The sequence below is a fragment of the Denticeps clupeoides genome, chromosome 16 (genome assembly GCF_900700375.1).
Source record: "Denticeps clupeoides chromosome 16, fDenClu1.1, whole genome shotgun sequence".
In the NCBI taxonomy this organism is placed as follows: domain Eukaryota; kingdom Metazoa; phylum Chordata; class Actinopteri; order Clupeiformes; family Denticipitidae; genus Denticeps; species Denticeps clupeoides.
In genome coordinates, this window is record NC_041722.1 from 8,944,877 (window position 1) to 8,969,340 (window position 24,464).

Here is a 24,464-nt window from a genome sequence, read left to right on the forward strand (position 1 = left end):
CTAAACAGATAAATCAGCATGGAACAGCGCAGGGCAGGACTGATGTGTTAATCTGAGGGAGATGGTGTAAACCATTAAAGACGAGGCCCTAAGTCTTCCTGACAGCCCCCCATCCATAAAAAAAGCTTTACTGAGGTGCAAAAAATGAAAAGAATAGAGATGGTGGGATTCAGAGGAAACGGGGAAGGGGGAGAAAAAAAAAAAAGTGACTGAAAGTGATGATACAAGGAATAGTGGAGAGCTGGCAGAAGCACCAAAAAAACGAGGGAAAGTGGTGACTGCAGAGTGTGTGTGTGTGTGTGTGTGTGTGTGTGTGTGTGTGGTGGGTGTGTGTGTGTGTGGGGGGGGGGGGGGGGGGGGGGGGGTGGTCTCTTGGGCACATTTGTGTGTAAAGCAGCGTCCAACATAAAGGCAATGACAGAAAATAGCCGTGTAGACAAAAGCGCATGAGAGGCCGTTTTAAGACACTGTTAACCTCGCCATGGGAATATACTGAGCCCATCAGGGCACCTTCATCTAACAAATGGAACCAGAAGGGGTGAATATCTCTGCAACTAACTTATTGCCCTCTTAAATCCTAGAACCCCCAGTAACCCCCGGCCACAACATCACAGACCCTTTAAATACATGCTAAACATATAACAATATATACATGTTGCATAATGGGAAGAAACTCAAGTAAAAGCCCAAATAAACAAATTCTAAAAGACATTTAAGTAAAAGAAGAATTACTACACCTGCAATAAGATGATCAATCAGAATTGATTTCAGAATCAACTGCATTACTTCACAGAGATATTTCCAAAGGTATACTCTAATAGCTGGACCTGCATTATTTAATTTCCTACTTTATCTCTGCAGTAAAAAGTAAAAAAGTAAAATATACTCTGTATATTTCCAGAGTCAGGATCAAATCACCACAAGGCAGTCATCTTAAGCCTGTTATTACTGAAATTCTGATCAATAAAGTTCTTAAAATTATAGTAAATTAGTTCTAATTAGATTATAAACAACATATAAAAATGAAATACTCAAATAAAAAAAATGGGTCAAGAGGAATCTCTTGTATACCTAAATAGGGCTCCAGCATTGATGGAAGCCTGCGGTATCTAAGGAACAGTGGAGCATGTGGAGAAACTCATCAAACCGGTGACTTCTGCATGGAGCAGCCATCAGCAACAGGCCTGAGTGACGGCAGCCTGCTGAGGCTCGGACAGCTTCACCGAGCCACCTGGGCCGGCAGCCAGGGCAGGGTCTACGGCGGGTTAAGTGGAGGCGGTGTGCGGGGTTAAATGGGTGCTTTACCTAACCAGTCGTTAAACTTCTTGACCTCGGAGGGGAGGCCGAGCTCAGTGAAGTCGCCCATGTGCAGCAACACGTCCCCGTATGGCATCTGGATGCCATCTGTCCGTGAGTGCGTGTCCGACACACACACAAAGCGTGTGTGGCCCCCAGGTTTGGGAGTGTCGTAGGGAATCGGGTCGACCCTAAAATGGAAAGTCAGCAGATATGCATATATGTTACTAAAAAGGGATGGCTAGAGAATTCTACCCAATTTCCTAAAGGGACAAATTTGATGTGTACATAACTACAGATTGGTATTTCTCTTAACAGTTCAAGCCATTAAAACGATAAAAAGAAACACAAATACATACATGTGTATTATGTACATACATAAAATGCTCTGTTCTAAAATTGTTTATGTAAATGTATGTATTTTCATTCACGCAGGAACACAACACTATATTTTGCACTGGTTGTATCAGACTTGACTCATACTAAAGTGAGACGTGCGCTGAGCCATTAATCGTGTAGCCATGCGCATAGGAATTTTGTTTGATAAACGCTACTGAACCGCGTGAGCCTTAGACGGTACGTATTTGCATACGTTGTGTTTAAAGTAACATTAGCCCGGGCGACTCCTAACCTTCCGGATGATTTCATCTTTCAGGCTGAATTTAGTATGCCATTTGCAACAAAAGGCAATGAATGGCTTTTATGAAACATTTGAAAAAGCAAGGCTGTCCAGCCATAGTATTTGCATTAAAAGCCATTTCAAACATAAAAACCCAATCAAACTGGTGGGCCATTCTTTCTCTCTCTCCCTTTCTCCCCCGTAACTAGAGCTTAGTGCAGAGATGCAGAATTGAAGAGGAAAGGTATATTTTAGCTCCATTTGAGAAAATCGTGCTCATCTTGTCTGGACATTCTTTTATTCACTTTTCCAAAGGATGTGGAGGGGGGGATGGGAGGGGAAAGAAAGAAAGACAGAAAAGGAAACTTCCGTCACTGGAAATGAGTGGGTGAAAAATAGTCTTGGCTGTAATTGAAGTCAGCAATGTGCAATAAGCTGCACTTTCCATCTCCGCCATTATTTCATTACTAAAGGGAACGTCAGTCCATAGAAGGCCTCTGTGCTCTAATTAACACTTACGTCTCCTGTCAAAAAATAAAAACCCCCATAAAGCACCTCTGCAGCCCAACACATGTCAACACCATTAGGCGATGGATGGAGACATGGGAGGAGGGGAGAGGGAGATAAGCAGTTGGACGTACAAAAGGAAAAACACACAAAATAAATAAATAAATAAAATCCACATGATTGCAAATACCAAGATTGCAAGGAAAATAGGGACATTAGTCGGACGTGTGAAACAGGGAGAGAAATGATCAGGAGGTTCTTTTTTCTTTTTATTTATGAAAGTCTTTTTTTCTTTCCCTTTGCTGCTGCTGTGGTTGAAAGAAAAAGAAATGAATTAGTGCTTTGGACAGAGCTCAGCCAAGCAAAGAGGCGAACGGTGGAGGAATATAAGAAATTGGTTCTCAAATCATCCCAACAGCGGCTGCTGGTAGGAAAGGGAAGCGAAGGGAAGGGACGTATCTGAAATGGACCACCTGCACTGTACATTACAGCTCAGTAAATACAGACTTACAGAGAGGAAAACAGAAAAAGGGAACATAAAGCGGTATTCCTTATTGATTGAATGCAGCAAATGAAAGTCAATGTGTGCTCTGTTGAAGCGGACACACACACACACACACACACACAGAGCTCTCACACACACTGATTAGATTTCGTCCTCAGTGGCTGGAGAGGCCGTGGAGCTTTAGAGGACTCGACAGTTCTAGTTATAGAGGCGGCAAGGGTGCAGAGCCCTGTGGCCTGCCTCCTTACACACACTCACACACACACACACACACACACACACACACACACACACACACACACACACACACACCACACACACACACACACACACACACACCACACACAGAGAGAGCAACTGTTCGAGCAGAGGGTAACAAGGCCCTGTCAAAGAGCTCAGGCCACACACACCTTTCTTAACTTCCCATACACACACACACACACAGCTCAGATCACATGTACGAAAAGCTGGAGAGAGGAAATAAATAAAATAAGAGCAAGTTCACATTTCTCTGGCGCTCAATGAAAGAAACAATCTCAAATTAATTAAATAATGAGGGGGGGGCACCATTCCCAGGTCGACTCCACCATCGTACACCTTCATGTTCAATTTACTAAAGCTGTTATGTTTTCATGTCAATAGGAAAAAAAAATCTCAGCCCAACACACTGCTGTCCAGTCGCAGGGAGAGCAAAGAGCCCCTGACCTTAAATATTAATCAGTCGGGCAACAGAGGGATTTACCCCTCCTCAGTAAACTCAGGTTAAAGCAAATCTGTCCAATGACAGGGAGCTGGCGAGAACGCAGAGGCTCGCATGGACTCCTGAAACATGAAACGAAGCAGAGTACCTGCAGCATTGTCAACGCCAATTATTATTCTAAAGAAGACACAAAAGGGAAAAATAAATCTATATACGCACAGCACTGAAATGTTGGAGTTAAAAGGGGCTGGAGTGAGAGAAAAGGGGGAGATTCGGGCTTTATTGGATGCATGTGTCACGGCAAGGGAAGAGGAAGCCACTCGGATATGCACGTGATAGATTTTATTTGACGGCTCTCACTTGGCTCTTTGGCCTTTCGGAAAAACAGACGACTGAACTGGGTCAGAGTTTACTGACTCCAACTTTCTGTGCTTCATTATTCACTCACATAAAAAGAATTATACATTTTCTTTTAGTTTGAACATTTATTTAATTCTGGAGGGGGACTCCATTGGTCATTGTACTTCGTATTGAATGTTACAAGGACAATAGAAAATAGTCAGGACTGAGGCTCAGTGATTGTGTCTGTTGAATCCCAGTAATGAACATGATTCCATGTGCGATTCTGCACTTCTGACAGTGAGAAAATGGGCCTAAATATAAAAGAAACTCCACCTTATCGGAACACCCACCCAAGTCCCGCCCACCCCGTCCATCCAACCGCCAGCAGCTGTCAATCACACAGCAAAATCCTTGGAGGTACACCTGCCAACCAATCAGATGTGAGAACCAGGCCTCATCCTTGTCCCCAGTCATGTCTTCATGATTCGTCAGTCAATAGTCCACTAATTCACATCTAGAGTGGTGACCTTGAGACCGCAGAGCAACAGCAGAGCTGCTCATCAAGTCTGTCTCGTTCTTTACACTGGTACAGGCAGGACCACAGCCTTTCTTCCTGTTGCTCTTGTTTGCATCCTTCTATCACTGTCTCACATTTTTTGCCTTTTTTTAATTGGCAAGAACATCCAATTACTGCAATTCATAGACAATCTATGCAATTAAATGAAGTAACATTCCTGATTCATTCACATGCCAGGTTAAAAAGAAAATAAATAAAACACAAAAAACACCGTTTGCTGCCTTCAGCTCTGAGCAACAACAGTCCTTTCTATTATTTCATACCATTCAAAGTCCAAGCTCCTTATTTAAGTGCAACCGGGAGCAGAGGTTCCATCAGCAATGGCAAAGGGACCCAAACCCCGGCGAGTATTAATATTTCAGAGGAGCGTGTTTAGGAGACGCGGCGCACGGCGCTCTGAAAAGAGTGCCCTGCAGCCAAGCCTTTGATGGGGATAGCATCACCACTGCACTGATCTGCAGAGGGAAATGGACTTTCTCCTTATCGCCCTCTCTCAGTGATGTGTGTGTGTGTGTGTGTGTGTGTTAGTATGCTCAACAAGCATGGGCTGAAACCAGAGGTGGGGTGGGGGTAGAAAAATTAAAATGATAATCATCAAGGAGCAACAAATATTTACCAGCTCCTCCACTCCTCGTGTTCAGCCCTTTATTGCTCTTGGAGGTGAAACATCAGAAACACATTTTGCTCTTCTTGTCTACATCCACACACACACACACACACACACACACACACACACACACACACACACACACACACACACACACAGCAACGCAATCTCACCGAGAGAGGCAGCGTCTATCTTATCTTCGGCTTTACAGCTGTCGGCACTAATTCAATATACTTCAGAGGAACAAATTGAGCACAAAAATGTCAGAGACGGAGAGAGAAAACAAAATGCTGCGGAAAGGAAACAATGACATGGACACGTAGGTGAGCTGAAGACTAAAAGGCTCCAAGCGAAAATGTTTGCCTGACAGAGGGACCCTCGAATGACACCGGAAAATATTCTGCTCCGCGACCAAAACCAGTCCTTCGTTAACTGCACAATATCAGCGCAGAGAGAACTTTCCGGAACCCCCCCAGCAGGAAAACAGAAAAGGGATTAATCATCCGCTACTTCACGTCTTGAGTGACGTCCTGCGGATGGAAGCTGTACAGACTCAACATTCCTGGATCCCTGAGCCTTCCTTCTTCATTCTGAGATTTTAAATAAAGCTAATGGAGCACAAAGCTTATAGCAGCCAAGTGTCAAAGGTTCAAATGCAACTTTTAAAAGATGTAACCAAAGGTCTCCCAGGGGCACCAAACTGGAATTTCTGAATGAAAAAAGAATGGATAAGAAACTAAAATAAGAAAGCCTTAGGCTAAAGCTGGGTATCAATCAACATTTTTGATGCTGAAAAAATATCAAAATATTTGTTAAAAAATATGTTTGGTTTTTTTTTTACATTCCATTTATATTTTTAAAAACAATTGTAATAAGAAAATTCATTGATTTTTTTTCTTCTCAGGGCCAGGTTGAATGGATATGCAGTTATTCATTTGACTTACTTTTGCTTTATTTTCTGACTGTACAGTGGACCAGAAGAAATATTCATTATATATTAAACGATTTGTTGGGCGACTGTGCAAAAAGTACTAAGCGCAGGTAATAAAGCTGTCGCAGTGGATACTACACTAAGCAACAGTACTCAGTAACACATTCATAACACAGGTTATGATGCAGGTTTATGAAAATGCACCAAAATCATCACTGACATGAAATTTCCTCTTAAAAGTCATTCCTGACTGAAACAAGGCTGTGATGCAAACCACACGCTGGCTTTTACGTCTGTGGAAATCGAGGGTGACATCAGCCTGAGATGCTGGTTTTGGAGCAGGATGTCTGGCCAGCAGAGGAGCCACCTCCACACAGACATCAAAAAAAAAAAAAAGGTTTGAGGAGACCTGCCCAATGTCAACTGTCACTTGACCCATGCTACCCTGGGCGGTGCTAGCAGACGAGGGGACGACGGGCGTAATCAAGGGGTCTCCCATTTCAAAGGCACTCCATTCGGATTGAGGGAAGCCCCCGTGTGACAGAGACAAAAGGCTAAAATGGGGAGCTCTGAGAGCCGGGTTCAAGTCTTCTTCATGAGAAACAGAGAGACCCGGGTTTAATTCCACAACACACTGTTGGGGACAATGGACAACTATAACAGTCTCAATTCAGTTCAAGCTCTGTGAAAGTCTCTATAAAGATGTAGCAGATGGTTTATAATAGACTAAATGGCAGAAAATAATTGGAAATAACAAAATTATTGGACATTTGGGGTTCGGTAGATTAAACAGTAAAAAATGTATACACTAATCAAAATTCTTTTGGAATATGGAAAAAGTTTCGTATGAGACAGAAGAACGTGTTCCATGTTTCAGAGTGAAAGCTGAGCACAAGCCAGCTTCCAGAGGCGAACACTGCGCACAGTTGAACCTGTTAAATGATTCACACTTTTATGAGCTTTTTAATTATTCATTTGCCGGGAATAATTAACAGGACTACAGACGGCATCTGGATTTGAATGACAGCAAAATCAACAATGAGGAAAAAAAAAAAAAACAAAAAAAAAACTCTGAGCCTTTGTGTGGCACTCGGAGGAAATGAGAAGTACGACACGGGCGGCTTGTCTTTACTACAACAATTATACCCACCGGGCAACTCGCTTATCTCTAACGCGAACTAACTTTTCCTTCCTGCTCCGACAGTAGGATTTGAACACACGGAAGGAGAAAGCAGGAGACCATTTCCACTCGACACTATGAGGGGGAGATAATAAAGACACCGTGACCGACGTGCCTCACTGGGCTACCCTCCCGAAATCAAGTTAGACGACGATGGAGGAAAGATGGGGAGAAAAAATAATGCTAAAAACAGAATAGAGGATGCAACTAAACGTATACGGTTACTATTAATGCGATTGTGCATTAGAGATTTTGGACTAAAATCAAAAACGGACATAAGGTAGGGAAAATATGCCAGGGGAGGATGACTAAACAAGCAAATCGCTGCTTCACCATCTCCTCTCCCATCTGCGCTGGCCTTTCCCTACATCCTGCTGAAATCGGACGCGATGCGATTACCATGCCAACTGCCGGCATATGTTTTCTGTTGCCCGGCATTTACTTTAAGAGGCCATTAAAGCAGGGGGGGGGGACGAGAAAAAGAAAGACAGAAGGGAGGGGGGGAATAAAACATTAAAAAAAAACCAACAAAAACCAAGATTGGCTGTGCATGCATAGTGATGAGGGAGATGAGGGAGTCCCATATAACCTCTGGATATAATCTCGGTCCGCGGGGTCACGTTCAGACACATTAGCCGGGGTAATTGCTACTGCTGTGTGTGCTCGTATATGGGTCAGGGAGCGGCGGCGTTTGTACTGTTGCTGCACAAAAGATGCCACTGTGCAAGTTCAGAAGGCGCAACACGCTTTCATGGGCAGCGGAAAAAGAGAAAACTTCTTCAGCGCAGGGTGATGGGGGAAGCACATTAGCATGTATAGAGTTTCAAAGGTATCCCCCCCCCCCATCATTTTTCTTCCTTCATGGGCCTCAGAAGAACACAGATTTTATTTATGTCTAAATAATCTGAATGCAGACGGAGCGCTCGCCCAGGGCAAATCGGATCATTATCTCACCAATCTAAACAAGAGCAACTTTCCCAGAACAGAGCCTGTATTCTATAAGCAGGTCTGCGATTAGGAGCGAGGTGACTCGGGGTGAATGCCAGCGGCCCCATAATTCCTGCTAAAGCAAGCAAAACCTCGGGGGATCTCACCGAAGTGGAGTCGCACGTGGAGGCCAGGGCTAAACACATTATAATAAAGCCTTTTTTAAAAACACAGCAAACAAGCATAACTAACTGTAGTTTTCCCGTCACAGTGTAACGGGTTTCCTGATTTAATGTTTTCCTTTATCTACTGTGAATACAAAATACATTCATAGTATGTCATTTATGATTGAGAAATAGAATAATTAATATGACCAGCTGCCGCAATATGTTATGGGTGCATCAATCTGCAATTTCCAAAATAAAAGCAGAATAATTTTTCTTTGTTAACAGAGGCCGGACTGTTATCAACTAGAAAAGCGGAAGTTTTGGAACGGACGTAAACGGGTTTTTGCAGGAGAGGAGCGGGCGCCACACTCACATGTGGACGTGTGGGGGCTGGAAGCGGCTCTGGTTGATGTTGTAGTGGGTGAAGGCCTGCGTGGGGTTGGAGCTGTACTCATCCACCGAGATGGTCACTTTGCCCTGAGACGGCATTCCATGAGCCATCCTTCTCGCAATGTGACATCAGATGTTTCACCAGGATCCGGGGCCGAGCCGCAGAGCCGGCATCCTTCAGAACCGCCGCCCAGAACCGAGAGAGAAGGGACCAGTGCAGCAGTAACACCAAACTAATACACTGCACGATAGAGAAAAGAAGAAGAAAAAACAGAACAAGAATATATTAATAAATGAACAAACAGGAAAATTGCCTGGTATGTATGTGTATTCATTTAAACAAGTCATCTAAAAGTCAATAATAAAATTAATTGTGTATAAGAAATTCGGATTTAAACACGTTTGTAGAAGTGCTTTATGTAGTTTCATATTGAAAAAAAGGAAATAACAAGGTAATACAAGTTCATTAGTACATAAACATGTTACATATACGCAATAACGTGATATTTTCCGGTGGAGTTCAGAAACACTCGATTAAAAAAAGAAACCACACAAACATGCAAACTACTCAAACAACACTTCAGCGTGTTAAATCCGCTTATAAATAATACGCTTATAAATAATATATCACACACCGCGGTATAGAAACAAACCCTGACGCACGACGCAGCCCGAGCGTATTAAATATACATTTTCAATCATTTACGAAGGACAAAGGGTTGCTTTGTTGGTCTTATTGTTTTTTTTTTTAATACGTAGTAGAGCACGAAACCGAAATAAAATAGCATTTACGTGCGTTTCAGAGCCGCTCTCACCCCGGGACTCTCCGCCTCAACTCCTCCGGACGACTGCCGTCAGTCACCAGCACGGCGCTGACATCTCCACCGCCCAGCCCGGCCCGGCCCGACCCATCCCCCCCCGGACCCCGTCAGACCCCGCCGACCGCACGAAGAGCCGCACGAAGAGCTCCATCCCGCGCTACTTTACCCGGCGTTTACCGAGACAACGTACCGCGGAGCCCGCCGTGCGCCACCCGCCGCCGGCTCTCCCTCCCCGCAACTCGGGCCTGGGAGATAAAAATACACACACACACAAACACACACATTTTACCTCTTCCTTGTTTAAATAAAGAAAATAAAAGAAGAAGGGACGATAATGCCAGCACGCTCGTACGAATTAACTTCGGCCGGCGGGTCCACGGAGGTGTCCCGCCGAACGCGGCAGAAGTGCGGGCTGAACAATGCGCGGCGCCCCGCACACTTTGCGCATGACTCCGCTCACCTCAGCAGCCCCGCTAGCGGCGCGACTCTCGTTAGCTTAGCCCGCTGCTGCCAATCAGAGGCGGGGGGGCCGCCGGTGCGTTTTAATGCACCGCTTCAAAACTCGCGGCGCAATAACGCGCCACGGCGCCAGCGTGCGTGTGTGTGAATGAGTGTGTGAATGTGTGTGTGTGTGTGTGTGTGTGTGCGCGTGTTCTTCCAGCCACTGACTTGGGATAGAAAAAAATGGTAAAAAAAAAAAAAAAAAAAAACACACAAGGAGACCCGGACTGGAACCCCTGACACCCAGCGTTCGGCTCCGAGCGACATTTCCATCTGAAAACAAGACAATGGCCGTGCGAGCAGGAAGTTGTGTCCCCGCGCGTCACCCCGCCTGCTCTCCCTCGTACATGACATGGCACCTCTAACCCGGGGCTTTGTGCCTTTTTTTTCCAGCTCCCCCCCAACCCCCGCTTCGGTGTGAAATTCGGAGCCGGAGGTGAGTACCTTGCGGCGGCCGACGGGCTCCCGGGGTCGCGCTTCTCCCTTCTCGCCGGCGCGGCGGGTCCGCATGCGGTGTCGCTGCGGTTCCGGAGCGCGGAGCGCGGCGGGGCAGAACCTTCGACCCAGAGGGACCTCTGGGGCTGGATCGGGGGGAGGCGAGACAGACAGAGACGGGGAGAGAGAGAGAGAGAGAGGGAGGGAGGTGGAGAGAGAGAGAGAGGGAGAGAGAGAGAGAGCCTCGATCTGACGGAGAGAAGGGGGGGAGCCTCGACCGCAGTGTAGTGTGAAGGGACTGCCACTGGGGTCAGAGAGCACAGCCCCGCGGAGGCATGGCGGCTGCGGAGGTCTGGGTCGGTTCACTGTACGCGCCGAGCAGCCATGATGCGTGCGGCGGCGGCGGCGGCGGCGGATCGCGGCCACGTGGGGAGATCTTCGTCCGCCTTCCTCTTCTGTTGACGTTGCGACGTTTCTCCTCCTGTCGCTGCTTTTTTTTTTTATCCCCGCTTTAGCGCGCCAGTCTTCACGTAGAGATAATAATTTTATAAAATTCAGAAACAGCCGAAGCGGATAAAATAAATTCATGTTTTGTCAAAACGGGCCTTTACAATGAAAGTAAATCCGTAACATTATATACAGTCGAGGCCAAAAGTTTGGACACACCTTCTGATTCAATGTCTTTTCTTTATTTTCATGACCATTTACATTGGTAGATTCTCACTGAAGGCATAAAACTATGAATGAACACATGTGGAGTTATGTACTTAACAAAAAAGGTGAAATACCTGAAAACATGTTTTATATTCTAGTTTCTTCGCTCTGATTACTGCTTTGTACACTCTTGGCATTCTCTCTATGAGCTTCAAGAGGTCATCACCTGAAATGGTTTTCCAACAGTCTTGAAGGAGTTCCCAGAGGTGTTTAGCACTTGTTGGCCCCTTTGCCTTCACTCTGCGGTCCAGCTCACCCCAAACCATCACTACTGGGTTCAGGTCCGGTGACTGTGGAGACCAGGTCTCCACTTTTTGTTAAGTACATAACTCCACATGTGTTCATTCATAGTTTTGATGCCTTCAGTGAGAATCTATCAATGTAAATGGTCATGAAAATATAGAAAACACATTGAATGAGGAGGTATATATATTAAAAAATAGCTATTTATAACAGGAACTTTCCTGTTTTTCTTTTTTTTTTTATTAGTGTACGCATTTTTGAAACATCTGAGAAAATCTAGAATTAAAAAACAATATATGTGACATTTTAACATTCATCATATGCATATATTTATTATATAATAATTTGTGTATGTGTGTTTGTGTACGCATGATGCATGTGTAATGTTTTTAAGATTTTTACAGTATTGAGACAGTTTTAGTTCTTGACTTGTGGACTGCATGGCCAGTCACGTGATGTGTGTAAGCGTGACAATTAACGTTTTTGCTGACATCATCCGAGGCATGGCTTCATGCTCCATGTTTTCCTGCACGGTGATGCAACCGCTCCTGGAGATCTGTAAATTCTCGCCGACTGCGTCCGTATGTTTCAGCTGCTCAGACAGATACAGGTGGAAAATATGCGTGTTCCTTTTGGATGTCTCATGTGCAAAATGTCTTTGCAAAACCAGGGGACCCAGTCTCCACCACTCAGCTCTCATGCAAGCATCTGTTAGTCCCAGAGTGACCTTACTAAATGAGTATAAGCTTTAGCTTTTGGAGGTTAATCACCCCTGTAATTCATTTTGTTCATGACATAGAAACGTGACAGAATGTAATCAATTTGTATTCTACAGTAGTTGTATATAATATAGAATTCTGCATGCAGTATATAGAATAATTGCTTGTTAATGTTACTGCTGCGTGGTTCTAGTCTCTCATTAATCTCCTCGGATTTTTGCACGTCTTAATATTCCCATAAAATTGTCATTGTCTGCATATAATGGCAGTAGGAAATCAGAAAGTGTTCCATTGTGTCCGTCTCGGTGTGACTAACCCCTGTGCCGAGCATTTACATTTCTGCCAGTTGCCAGGCCAAGGTGGATTTTCTAATTTTACTGACATGCTTCAATTTCCGCGGACCATCATCATCGCAGTCACCCCCGCCACATCGCTCCCGAGTCATTTCCATTTGACTTTTCTCTTATCTCCAGAAAAATGCATTTCCATCGACTAGCCGGGGGGCGTTAATGTGAAAGCAGAGTTGAAATTTTATTCGGAAGGGCCACGTTTAAACATTTGACCACCATTTGTTCCTCTGGCTGCATAAAAATCCTGATGATAGATACGGGTCCAAATGTCACAGAAGAAATGGCTTCTGCCACCAATGTTTTATTCAGTCCCCTCTCAGATCACATCTATACAATAGAAAATGTAAATGTTATGCAGAGCGCTAAAAATCCACTATATATTTTATGACCTTCTATAAAAGCGGGTAAAATGACTTTCCGTGAAAACAGGGGAGGAAATAAAACCCGCATTAACTGGGATAGCAGAGCTGCTCTCTGTCCCTGAGTGATATTCATTTAACCTGGAACTAATGCGGTCGGAACCTTCAGCCATGTTTCCTTGAGGGTGGAATATCTAGAGGACGGGGGGGTTTCTCGGACGACCAGGGTGCAGGAAGCACAGGCCGAATACGTGTTTCAGGTCCCTGTAATGACAAAGGTGAGCAGAACAGCCACTGCGTCCATAGTCTTTATTACAGTAATGCAGATGAGTGGCCATGGTGGGGAAATCTTCACTCTTCCTTTAAATCAGACATTTCTGGAGACGAGAGCTGCAGGAACGTGAACATGCTAGCGACGGGTATTATTGATTGCCGGCGGTCTGCGAGCCTTCACTCATTAAATAAATCATGGTGAGCTGTCTGCTGCAACTTACTATTTTATGCTCATATAATAGTTATTAAACACCAGACACGGTGTTGCGGTGTCGTACATGTTCTCCACATCACTCCTGCACTCGAACGTCAACAGATGCGACTGGGGCTGGGTTTCGGGGGGGCGTCCGGTACGTCTGCACCGAGCATCTTGCAGGTTATAATTCTGGAAGAATCTTGCTTCCACTCTCGCTCCCAATCTAAGGCACCGTATAGGAACTCCTGAGGGACCTTATCACACTTAAGTAGCCCACAGAAACGGATAGAAAAAGAGCAGCAGTGCTTGGGAATTGAAGGGGGGGGGGGCGCCCTTTCAGCGGGGCCTGATATTCCGGTCTTAGCCCTCTCTCAGCTCAAGGCTGTGGAGTTCAGATGAGGGGATTCTCCGCGGAGACCGAGATGCCCCAGCCTTGTCTCTTGTCCTTAACCTCCTGTAATGCAGAGTGTGAGAGACGGATCAATCCCGGGAAAAAAAAAAAAGAACTCCACCTCCACCTCCACCCCTGCGGCTCCGGAGAGCTGCGCCTTGCTTTATCGCGTCGACTACCATTTATGCTCCCACCGCATGGCTTGGCTGAAAACTTGCCTGCGTGTGTGAGCCCAGGTTTCTTTATTTCTTTTTCGTGCCTCTCGTTTCTTCGCTTCGCTTTGAATTGCACTGCGAGGGGAAACAAGACCGACTGAGACAACAGAGAGGCAAAAATGAAAGGCAGTCAAAGAAATCAATGTGAGGATTAAGACGGCACAAAAGAAACAGAAGTTTGGCAAACCCGGGACGCCACGCAAACAACGTGCGAGCACTGAATGTGTAATTTTCCAACATATTTAATGCGAAAGCAGCCACCGGCTCTGAGCACCGTCGCTTGATTGTGCGCCTTGAACGCAGCGAGACAAGCGAGACGTGCGAAGGGAAGGGGGCAGCATACGACCGCAGAATAACACGGCCACAAAACGTTCACGACGGACCCTTCCGGTCTGACACGCTGTCTTTTATGTACAGCGGGTTCGGCTCCATTCCGTTGCGCCGACTCCACGTCCCCTCCTGGTGTGGAGCCGCCGTCTGCTGCCTGATCATTATGAGCAGAAAGGCAGGCTGTGTGTGTGCGGTCTGTGTGTGTGTGTGTGTGTGTGTGTGTTCTCTTCTTGTTTTTTATATGGTGTGTGTGCGTGCTTGTATTTGTATTTGTGATGATGGTTGGAGATATATATGGATTTCATTACTTTCTGTCCCGCTGTGAGAGTTGATGGTGTTTCCCACTGAGACGGTGCGGAGCGGAGACGTGTGTACTATAATTTATGTTCTGCCGCATGTGTGAGTGTGTCTGTGTGTGTGTTTGTGTCTAAGCAAAAAAAGTAACAGAGATTGTGTGGCTGTCAGAGTGTGAGTGTGTGTGTGTGTATATATGCCTGAGATAGATCTGATTCTAGCTGTAGATGTTTCATGTCCACTATTCCTCCTTCAATCACTGAAAAACTGACCAGAGCAGTGGTCATTTGGACATTTGTACAATTATATACTAATTATACAGTAATTATAGAATAATAAAAAAAAAAACAACTCCAAAAATGAATATGTATGTTTATGAAATGTGCTTTTTGTTTTAGAAAAATAAAACCGAAGCATATATGTGTCAGCAATCATCTTTTTCCCTCAGTCTGTACAGATTTCATGATGTTTAATGAAGTGAACTTAAACAGTACACTCTTCATGAAGGGCTCATGCGACGGGCTGGCAAATTACCCTCTCCCATTGCATTTCCTCTCATTATTCAACATTATTCAAATGAACACTTTATTCCTTCCCTCACCCTCTCCTCCTCGCTGCACATTTGTGCCTCTCAAGCCATCCTTTACCCCCCCACCCCCTCCTCTACCCCCCTAACATTCTCTTTTGCAATCCACTTTTGCATTCCAGCCCATCTTCTGGGAAAATGGTATATGGACTTTTCATTATGCTAACCACTGGAACAACAGCAGGGTTGAGTGTGCTGGCTCACTGAGTGGAGTTAGTGGAGTGCATATAGTGCGTCTCGCTGCGCCGTGTTTTATATCCTGTCAGTGGGCTTTCAGTCCCTGCCCGCTGCCACCGTCCTGTATCAATGATTTACAGTAAAAAAAAAAAAAAATGCTTTCTCTCTGTCTCTCTGTTTACCCCCTTTGCCCTAAACCCCTTCTGTTAGACCATGGGCTGGACAGCAGGTCTAATTTGGAATACAGGGGGCTCTTCTTAGTCTTGTCCCTTGATGCTTCAGGCTCAGGTTTAGACCAATCAGATTGGCGGCCTTGCCTCCAGAAGGAGATTACTCAAATTTATGCAAAGCCTGTAAATGATTTATATCAAGCTGAACGGCAAAGAGCTCTTTCTTCCTTCTCAGAGCTTGAGAAGCGATGTTAAAACCAGAATGGGAAGATGCTCAGGGAGAGGAAAAAGAGGGATGGGAGACACTACAGTGAAGGAGCGTGGCATGAAGAACGGTGGTGTGATTCGTGGCTTCACCCTGTCACTTAACAGCCAGCGCCACGGCAACATCACACCGTCATTTGCAGGGTAATCGAGCTGCGAAGACTCAAGTGTTACATCGCCCCCAATTCTTTAAGCCATGGCACCGATGTAAGGATCAGCTTCTCCACGGGGCCTCTGCATACTGATACGTTTGAAACCACAGGCTCGCCTCCGTGCTGGTCCGCCAGTCAGACCACTGAGAGATTATCTGTCAGTCACTGCCGCCGATGAAGCCAGGCCCGCGAACCAAGCAGCATTCTAATCTTCACACTGAGTGGACGGCGCGGTGGCATTCCTGACGCCGCTCGGTTGGATGGAGTCTGAGAGGCGTGACCAGGGGATACAGTCAAAACCAATTATGAGTAAACCGGGTCGTTGTCGTCATGGCGCCTAACAGCGGTGGTGCTTCACAGGGTTCAGCCTCTGATAGGGTCACTTGCCTTTTCCTCAGCAACAAGGTCAGGGTTCAAAGCAGTATTGTAGAGACAAATGGTTTCAAATCTGACATCACACATCAACAGCAAATTTATCATGTCAGGTTCAAATTCAAAGGTATGACTATATCACAATGGTTTTAAGAATCATGACATGCTATTTCAAGTTTAAAGTTTGTATTAATGATTAAGGAGTTTTAGATACTTTTTTTTACTATATTCACATCTTGTTCATGTATTTAACAGTATTTTCACAATCCCGCACATTTGTGACTTCATTCTCGTAATGTTCCAGGTTAATTCTCAGAGTATATTACTATTATTTTCTTACACCGTCCCTAAAATTCCAATACAATTCATTCATTTATACACTTTATTCACCAAAATAAAATGTTTTCATAAATCTGGAATGCCTAGCATGCTGACTGTTATTGTCTGCACTGATAATGAAGACACAGTCCCTTTGAATGGGCTGCTTTTGTATTTATGAAATAAAAAGTTTGTGCACATTTTTGAATTGCCAACCATGGCTCTCAGCCATGAAGATATAAGTGGCATTTTATATGATCTTTGGTAAGTTAGGGGCACATTTGCAAGTTTGCATTGTCTGGTCTTTGTAAGTAACATGGCTGCCATCACTTATAGGCACTTACGTAACTGCAGATTCTTGTACATTTGTTCATTCGAATGTATTTATTTATTTATTTATTTAACTTATCTGAGGGTTTTTTTAGGTTGGCAGTAGACATTTTATCAGGAATAAAAGGGAAATCTTTCAGAGTTGGCTTTATATGTCTTTCTTTTAGCTGCGAACCCTCCAGGATGGAGGCAGGGATGGCCAGCTCAATGCACTATTCATGGGATGTACAGAATGCCCCGTGTACAAGTGAGAAAAATGGAGCCATTATTTCCAGGCACTAATGGCACAAATTTGTTTTGCAGGCAGTACGGACTAAACACCTTTCCTGTGCTGCATATGTGTGCAAGGGTGTGTGTCACATGACTGCAGCGTAGCCTCCACTGCATTGGGGGTGGGGACAGATCAATAGAAGAAAATAACGAGGTGTATGTGTGTGTGTGTCCGGAATTGGGAAGCGTTGCGCTTAAGACGATGGCTCCACCTGAATGACAGCTGATGTCACCACTCCCCACAAACACAGCCTTCACTCGGTCTGTCATGCCTTTGATAGGCTCTTTCCCTGTCACTGATATAGTCAGTAGCTCTGTGGTGGTGTGTGTGCATGTGTGTGTGTTTGTGTGGTGTGGTCTGGTGTGTGTCTGGTGTGTGTGTGTGTCTGAGTCAGGAAAAAGATCAAAGGAGGGACCTCTTTCATTTTCTCTACAATGATTTTCAATTTGTGTTCCTTCCAAGAATCCAGTTTAATGTGTTTTTTCCCTTGTTTATTTATTTATTTGTATCCCTATGTTGCTTCATTTATTTATTCATTTATATTTTCTACCACCAATAGCACACATTCCTGCAGCATGAATTCCATTTTTGTATTTGGTCTTTGGGGCTTTTGAAATGTCTATAGTAAATAGAACAGCCATACAACCGGGAAACCTGCTGATGATTCTTCAGAACCGAGGCAGACAGAAGTGACTGGACATCACATAGCATTATGTAAATGTTCTAGAACCTTGCAGAACAAGGACATTGTTTTCTGAACTAGACCCAAAAGTTGAAGTTCCGGTTTCTGTGCCTGTATTTCTTTTTATAAACCATACCCAAATGTCCTAAGACAGGTTTAGTATCACTGTTTACTGCTGATGCATTTCATGATTATATCTTGGCATTATTGCATTCATGGGCAGTGCTCAGGAATAGAAAATGCAAGTACAAGCATGATTTTCATCTTGGCACAAGACAAACCCAAGACAAACCAAAAGAAGCCAGCAGGTCTCCAAAGAAATAGAAGCACTTAAACCCAAAGTACCGTCAGTTCTAGTTGGTTGCCATTCATGTTAGTTTGTGATGGTGCGGTGAGAAAGAAAAGTGAATTTTGTTCAGAACAGTGTTCTGTGAAATTGCCTTTTCTCCTGCTGATGACTAATTGGCTATTAGTCCCTCCCTCCCCTCCGTCCCCTTGTTCCGACAGCACATGGGCAGGTGCATTGTCTCTCCTGCCTCCTTCTTCCCTGCCACCCCCTACTTTACCCGCCGTCCCCGGCCCTCTCCCCTTCTCCTTTCAGGAGCATTGTCTCAGAACAATGGTGTGATTGTCACCTATGCTGGACTATTGTGTGGGGTGGTAGGCGTGGAGATGACCCTTGACCTGTTCTAATGCATCCTGTAAGGACGTCTCAGTGGATTTTAAGAGACTGGAGTGTGCTGGACATACTGAACAGATCCCACCTTCCCAGGAAGATCTGCAATAGGATGGAGAAAGTAGAGGCTGCAAGAAGAGTTTAAGAAAAGGAATTAAAGAAGGATAGAGGGGCACAGAAGGAGGATGAAGACACAGAGGGCTGGAAGTAAAGGAGAAAGGGGGGCAGACCCAAATAAACCCCAGCTCACAGTGAGAGAGGCTCTGTTTGCCAAAACCAGGTCAGCCCCTTATTCCTCACAGCAGTGGCGCCACATGCTTCTCAACAGTGAGTAGAAGAAAAAAGCCATTTTTAGAAGAAATGCAGGTGTGCAAAAGCAAAAAGAAAAACAGCATCTATGAAGACCTATAACATGCAGTATTTTATATATATATAGACCTGTCATTGCTCTGGTTAAGGTTTAATGTCACAGCGGTCGGACATGGCGAGGAAGGAGGATGCATACACGTGACATCACAAGACATGGCATTCATTATATAAAAAAACACGACAGGCGATAAAACATCATTCAACAACGATCCGATGGTGAACAGCGCAGCCTTATACAGACAGACACAGGTTCAGAACAATCAGAAAACATATTAACATAAACACGAAACTCTGGTCCAAGTACAGTAAAGTGTCACAATGACAGAACGACTCGACCATTATATGGACGCAGCCGACTGAAGCTCGTGGACAACATTCATTGTGGCTCCGCGGCTCACCTGAAGACACCGCCTGCCCCCTGTCCACCTTGGTCAGGGCCCTTTGGCGTCGTTTATTGACGCACAAGGCCTCTCTCCCATTAGACTCTCCGAGATCGTGCTCCAGCCGCCCACTTCACTTCAGTATTAACCCAACCGCGGCGCTCAGAGACGCATCGAGCATCGTTCCCTTGGCTGCCCCATTTGCATGCACATTCGCATGTTTTCACATCAATATAGTCAATATTGCAGAATTGTTAAATGCTGGCACAAACTAATTTCCCTGCAGCTTGAACGTTTAAGTCAGCTTGGACTGTCCAATCAGTTTCAGTTTACATTTACATTTACAGCATTTATCAGACGCCCTTATCCAGAGCGACTTACAATCAGTAGTTACAGGGACAGTCTCCCTGGAGCAACTTAGTGTTAAGTGTCTTGCTCAGGGACACAATGGTAGTATGTGGGGTTTGAACCTGGGTCTTCTGGTTCATAGGCGAGTGTGTTACCCACTAGGCTACTACCACCCTGTTAGCATACTGTGTCGACCAAGTTGCGGTGAAGGTCGTCGCCGCCGATTCTGTCTGTGTTTTGATCCTCTTCGTGTATGGATGCCGGAAACACTGCCGGGTCGGGTCAGGTCAAAACGGCAGCAAAGTGAGCAGCCAGAGCGCGATCCCGCAGCGTCTGGTAGCAACGCGGAATGGGCTGCATTGGAATCAATCGACAATTGACAATAAACAACGCCGTAGGGCCCCGACCACATCATTATTTTTGACACCACGAGTGAGAATGTGTTGGTTCCAGTGTGCATGTTTGATGGATGCCTGCTCCACGGTGCCCCAGTATGGCGGTGTGTGAGGTAGGCTGGGGATTCCTGGCTGAAGACCGGAGCAGCTGGATGGACTAGGACCGATTTAATGCCCATGATGCCGATGGGGGTCGGCCGAGAACCACGGGATGATCGACCCTCGCAGATCTATCGTCGCTCACCCACGGACAGCACTAGGCTCTTCGAGGCATGCTAGGAGTCACGCCTAGGATGTGACTGTCCTGACTTCACCCACGAACGCCCATTGACTGTATTGATCCCGCAAGAGACAGTTTTTCTAAGGAATGTGGGCCATTGGCTGGAGCTATAGTCATGGCCTGACTCGAAGGGGTGCCCTGAGTCCGAGTGTCGATGACATCATCCCAAGATTCCCAATTGTTTGCACCCGTGCTGTTGTTATAAATGGTTGCCTGTTGTTTCTCGTCCTTGTCCAGTCAACCTGCCTTGTTTCGCCGCACCGACATGACTGCAGCACATCTCCTTGCAGGGCAAAGATGAAATGTCTAACCTAAACATTTTGGTTACTTTTGGCCAAGCCTGAAGAACGACTTGGGTACTGCCATGCTGCCTAACCTGCAGTTATGTAAATGTGATTTCAATGACCAGCTAAATAAAAGCCAGCATTCACTTGGGTGAATTAGCTAACCCATGGTCTTACAGAAACAGAGTTAAACGCTGACTTTTTGAATAGCTAAAATGCTTATTAAAAAAGTTCTACTGAAGTCCAGACCTGTTTCTTTGAACTGAGCAGAAAAGACCAAAATTGTACAGGACATGACACATTGCCTTCAAATCCTTAATAATAGCGCTCAAGAAGGAGTTTTCTTTCAATTTCTACTTCTTGGGTTTTTTTCATCCTCAATGTTCTTTTCATGGAATCGGTCACAAGATGTTCAGGGGTGCAGTGGGATATGCCAGGAAAAAAGGCACAAAAGGAAATTACCTTGATTATTCTGCCAGCAGCCTGTAATTTATGAGAACTTTTCATGGAGTTTGTGAGGTTAAGTACACAGGCTGGCAAGCTTTTTTTTCAGTCGGAAGTGGGACTGAGTTTTAATGTGTTTGATTGCTTACCTTGGTGGAGCGGTGAAGTGTCTGTTTACCCTTCGAGTGCTTAAAGGAGAAAAAAAAAAGCCCAACTGGATCAATCCATGCATTCTCCACAAAACCTTCAAATGTTCCAAGCTCAAGGCTGTGGAGAAGAAAGCATGCCGATTTATCAAATAAGCAATTTGGAAAGAGTGCTTTAATTTAGTCTCATCCTAAAGAAATAGGAAAACTGTAGCAATGAGAACAGAATGTCTGTGTTTCACTGCGAGGTCATCTGAGGTCACGCAGGGCATGCAGAGTGTGGTGAGGTCAAAGGTTAATCTAAACATCTGACACACAGGTCAGGCCCACAAGACGCCTATTACATCATTAATGGTAAGCGAGTGCTGTTCGTAAAAAGTAAGTTCGAAGGGCTCGTTTTTTGGAGTGGTGGTGACCTCATGTTCGCATGACTCACCCTTTAGACCCAAGCGTACCTCCTTGAGGAGGGAGAAAACCTCATCTACTTTAGCCTAAAAATAGCTTTCCATGATCTCACAGCCAACCTTTTCCCACTAATGAATATTCTAGCAATCTAAAAAATTAAGGTGCTGTGGGCACACACGTGCATCGAGGCTTGCTTTATAACAAATGGCCCAATCAGCCACAACCCCCTGCCCAATATTTTGCACTAATGTCAAAACATATTTGACCCCTTGAGGTTTGTGGTATTTCATACCATATCTGTGTGCACTTTTTTAAATTGACAAAAAAACTGTTTGTTACAGCCATAATTATTAGATATGAGTTCATGTTCTATATAATCAGAGGCACGGGCCCATGGTGGCACCCACATTGCACAGTGCTTCCAGAGCACCAGACCTGGCAGAATCAAGCAGGAGGGCAGGGGTAAGGGTCAAGGGGGAAGCGGGTGGGGGTTTGAAAGGGGCATAGCAATTTCTTTTCAAAATACTAATATCTTTGAAAATTTCTACATTTGAATTTGTAGCATTAAATATGTTGTGTTCTATTTGTTGTGTTCTATTCTATTCCATTATAATCTAGAAATAAATGAATAATTGTTGGCAGATTTTTAATTGGACTACTCCAAAAAAAGCTTTCTCCTTTGAGGCCAGTCCAGGGAACTGAAACCCAATTCCTCTGATTCCTCTAAGACCAACGATAAGCACAAGAGGGTAAATGGGGGGGTGGCAGGTTTACAGACAAAACTGGCGAAACACTCAGGCCGTGGCCCCCACACAAATCTCCCCAAGGCCTGGGATAGCATCTTTACTCTGGCTCTCATTAAGATGCAATTCCCATATGCCCTGCGTATAGAGTAACAATATGGTCAAGGTAAGTAAAGAGCAAGGAGCAGCATAGAAGGTTAGTGTGGGTCTAAACGGAAACATGTTCCTTGACCCTGGTGGGAGAGGCTTCTGTACTGAACTCAGAAACCGATTGCCAGAGCACTCTAGCTGAAAAGTGCCTTCACAATTGTATTGCAGTCAATAACTTGAAATAAATCTCTCTCTCTCTCTCTCTCTCTCGCTCTCTCTCTCAGACACACAATATGTGTGTGTGAATATTTCTATATTTCTCTGCCCTTCCATCTCTCAGTTTCCTCAGTCTGTCCACACTGTCAGATTTCTCGTGGAATAATTGACAGATCTGACACCACCAATCAGCTGCTGCTGAGCAAGGTCACTCCTGGCACTCGACAGCTGATTGGCTGTTGAGGCTGGTTCTCTGACTATGTTCTGATTTGATAAGCGCTAGGGGGTAAATGTAAGGCATCATTGATCCCATGCAGATACAACTGATGTGTATATTCTTTCTCCATATATGATTAAGTGCTTTGTTCTTGATGTTTGTGTGCCAATGTGTGTGTCTTTCACAAGGACATATTGCTTTGCTGAAGTAAATTTCATTTTACAACCTGCTGAGCCATACCTGTAAATCTAGTCAATCCAGTTTGTATTAGGGCATATTTGATGAAATGGTCCTGAACACTACATTTATTTTGAATTCCACTAAATAAGACTATTCTTCTTTGTGAGAGTCAAACATGAACTGTATATGGCATAATTTTAAATGTGATGATTAATAGTTATGATGAATTGTTCCATCACTGATCTTACTGTATATATTTGTAACTGCAGTAAAATATTGAATTTACTGTTACTGAAAAAAACCACCTTTTGGACAAAGCATGACATTGATAATGATATGGCATTAGATGTAACATTATCTTGGCAGAATATTGCCCAACCATACTTAATTTGTTGGAAAATTTAACCGTGAGTAAAAGGATAAATGTAATCTGAGTGTACAGCTGCATTGGGTCAGTCCATTCTTAGTGTTTAATGTCCCTTTTTTAAATTAGTGCTGATAACAGGGCTCAGTTGGCCAGAAATGCGCAATCAATAAGCATTTGTTGAGCTCTGATGTGCTTTCTGGTGTTTGGATCATGAGAGTTTATTGGACTCCTGTTGGGATGTGGGAAGTGCATGGCTTTTTTTAGGTTCTGCTAACAGGGCAAACAATGAAATTCCTGAAACGGGAACAATGTGAGGGAGGTGTCCCTATGTTACACACCAAACCCTACAATCTCCAGAGATATTGTGACCACTTCTGTTTCTCATTTGGCTGTATTGATTATGTATTGATTCCCTCTTTATATTGACAACAGTAGAAATTCTACAAACACTTAACTCCACTAATTGTGCTTTGATTTTTTAAATATTATTTTAAAATATTGCTGTTAAGATCACTTCCCCCACAGTACAAAGAATCTATTGCCCAAATGCATAAAGGCTTGGCTTAAGAGACTGTAAAATCTGCTTTTCTGAAGATATTTAATAGATATTATTCTACCATGCTATCAGGACTCCGGGGCTACTAATGGGCGAGTTGTGACAGGTCGATGACTCTGGCCTGAATTGGGCACTCCTTATCTGACCTGTTAGAAACAAAGCTGAGACATTAATACAAATAAAATCCTCACTCTTGCAAGGTCTTGATCCCTTTTGTTCCAGTTTCTGCATGAGTATGGTAACGTGTGCATCTGTGTTTCAAAGAATCCAGGAGAAGAAGGTACAGGAACAGCTTTGTAATTGGACGAAGATGAGCCATGGGGGCAGAACAGGGGGGTTCAGCATGGTAGTCTGATCTGGAGAAGTTGTGACAAGCCAATGTCTTTCAGGAACTTTATTCATCTATGTTGTACCAATAAAGAGAGAGACAAAAAAATATTACTATTATAATTGTTTC

The 24,464-nt window shown here is 44.5% G+C and overlaps 1 protein-coding gene across 6 annotated transcripts in view; it reads right to left on the minus strand.

The window, feature by feature from the left end:
* Window positions 1-10,794, minus strand: part of LOC114765904 (metallophosphoesterase MPPED2) — a 34,602-nt gene extending 23,808 nt beyond the window's left edge. Inside the window, exons 1-4 of one of the 6 annotated variants that reach the window (XM_028956427.1) lie at window positions 10,515-10,794; window positions 9,760-9,814; window positions 8,732-8,989; window positions 1,306-1,487 (exon numbers count right to left, since the gene is read on the minus strand). In XM_028956427.1, the coding sequence (XP_028812260.1) occupies window positions 1,306-1,487; window positions 8,732-8,859 (310 nt within the window). In that variant the 5' untranslated portion in view covers window positions 8,860-8,989; window positions 9,760-9,814; window positions 10,515-10,794. Of the gene's footprint in view, window positions 1-1,305; window positions 1,488-8,731; window positions 8,990-9,540; window positions 9,641-9,759; window positions 9,815-9,858; window positions 10,087-10,514 lie in introns of those variants that run through there. The other 5 variants (XM_028956429.1, XM_028956426.1, XM_028956430.1 and 2 more) reach the window with 5 other exon arrangements.
* Between the last annotated feature and the right edge of the window lie 13,670 nt (window positions 10,795-24,464).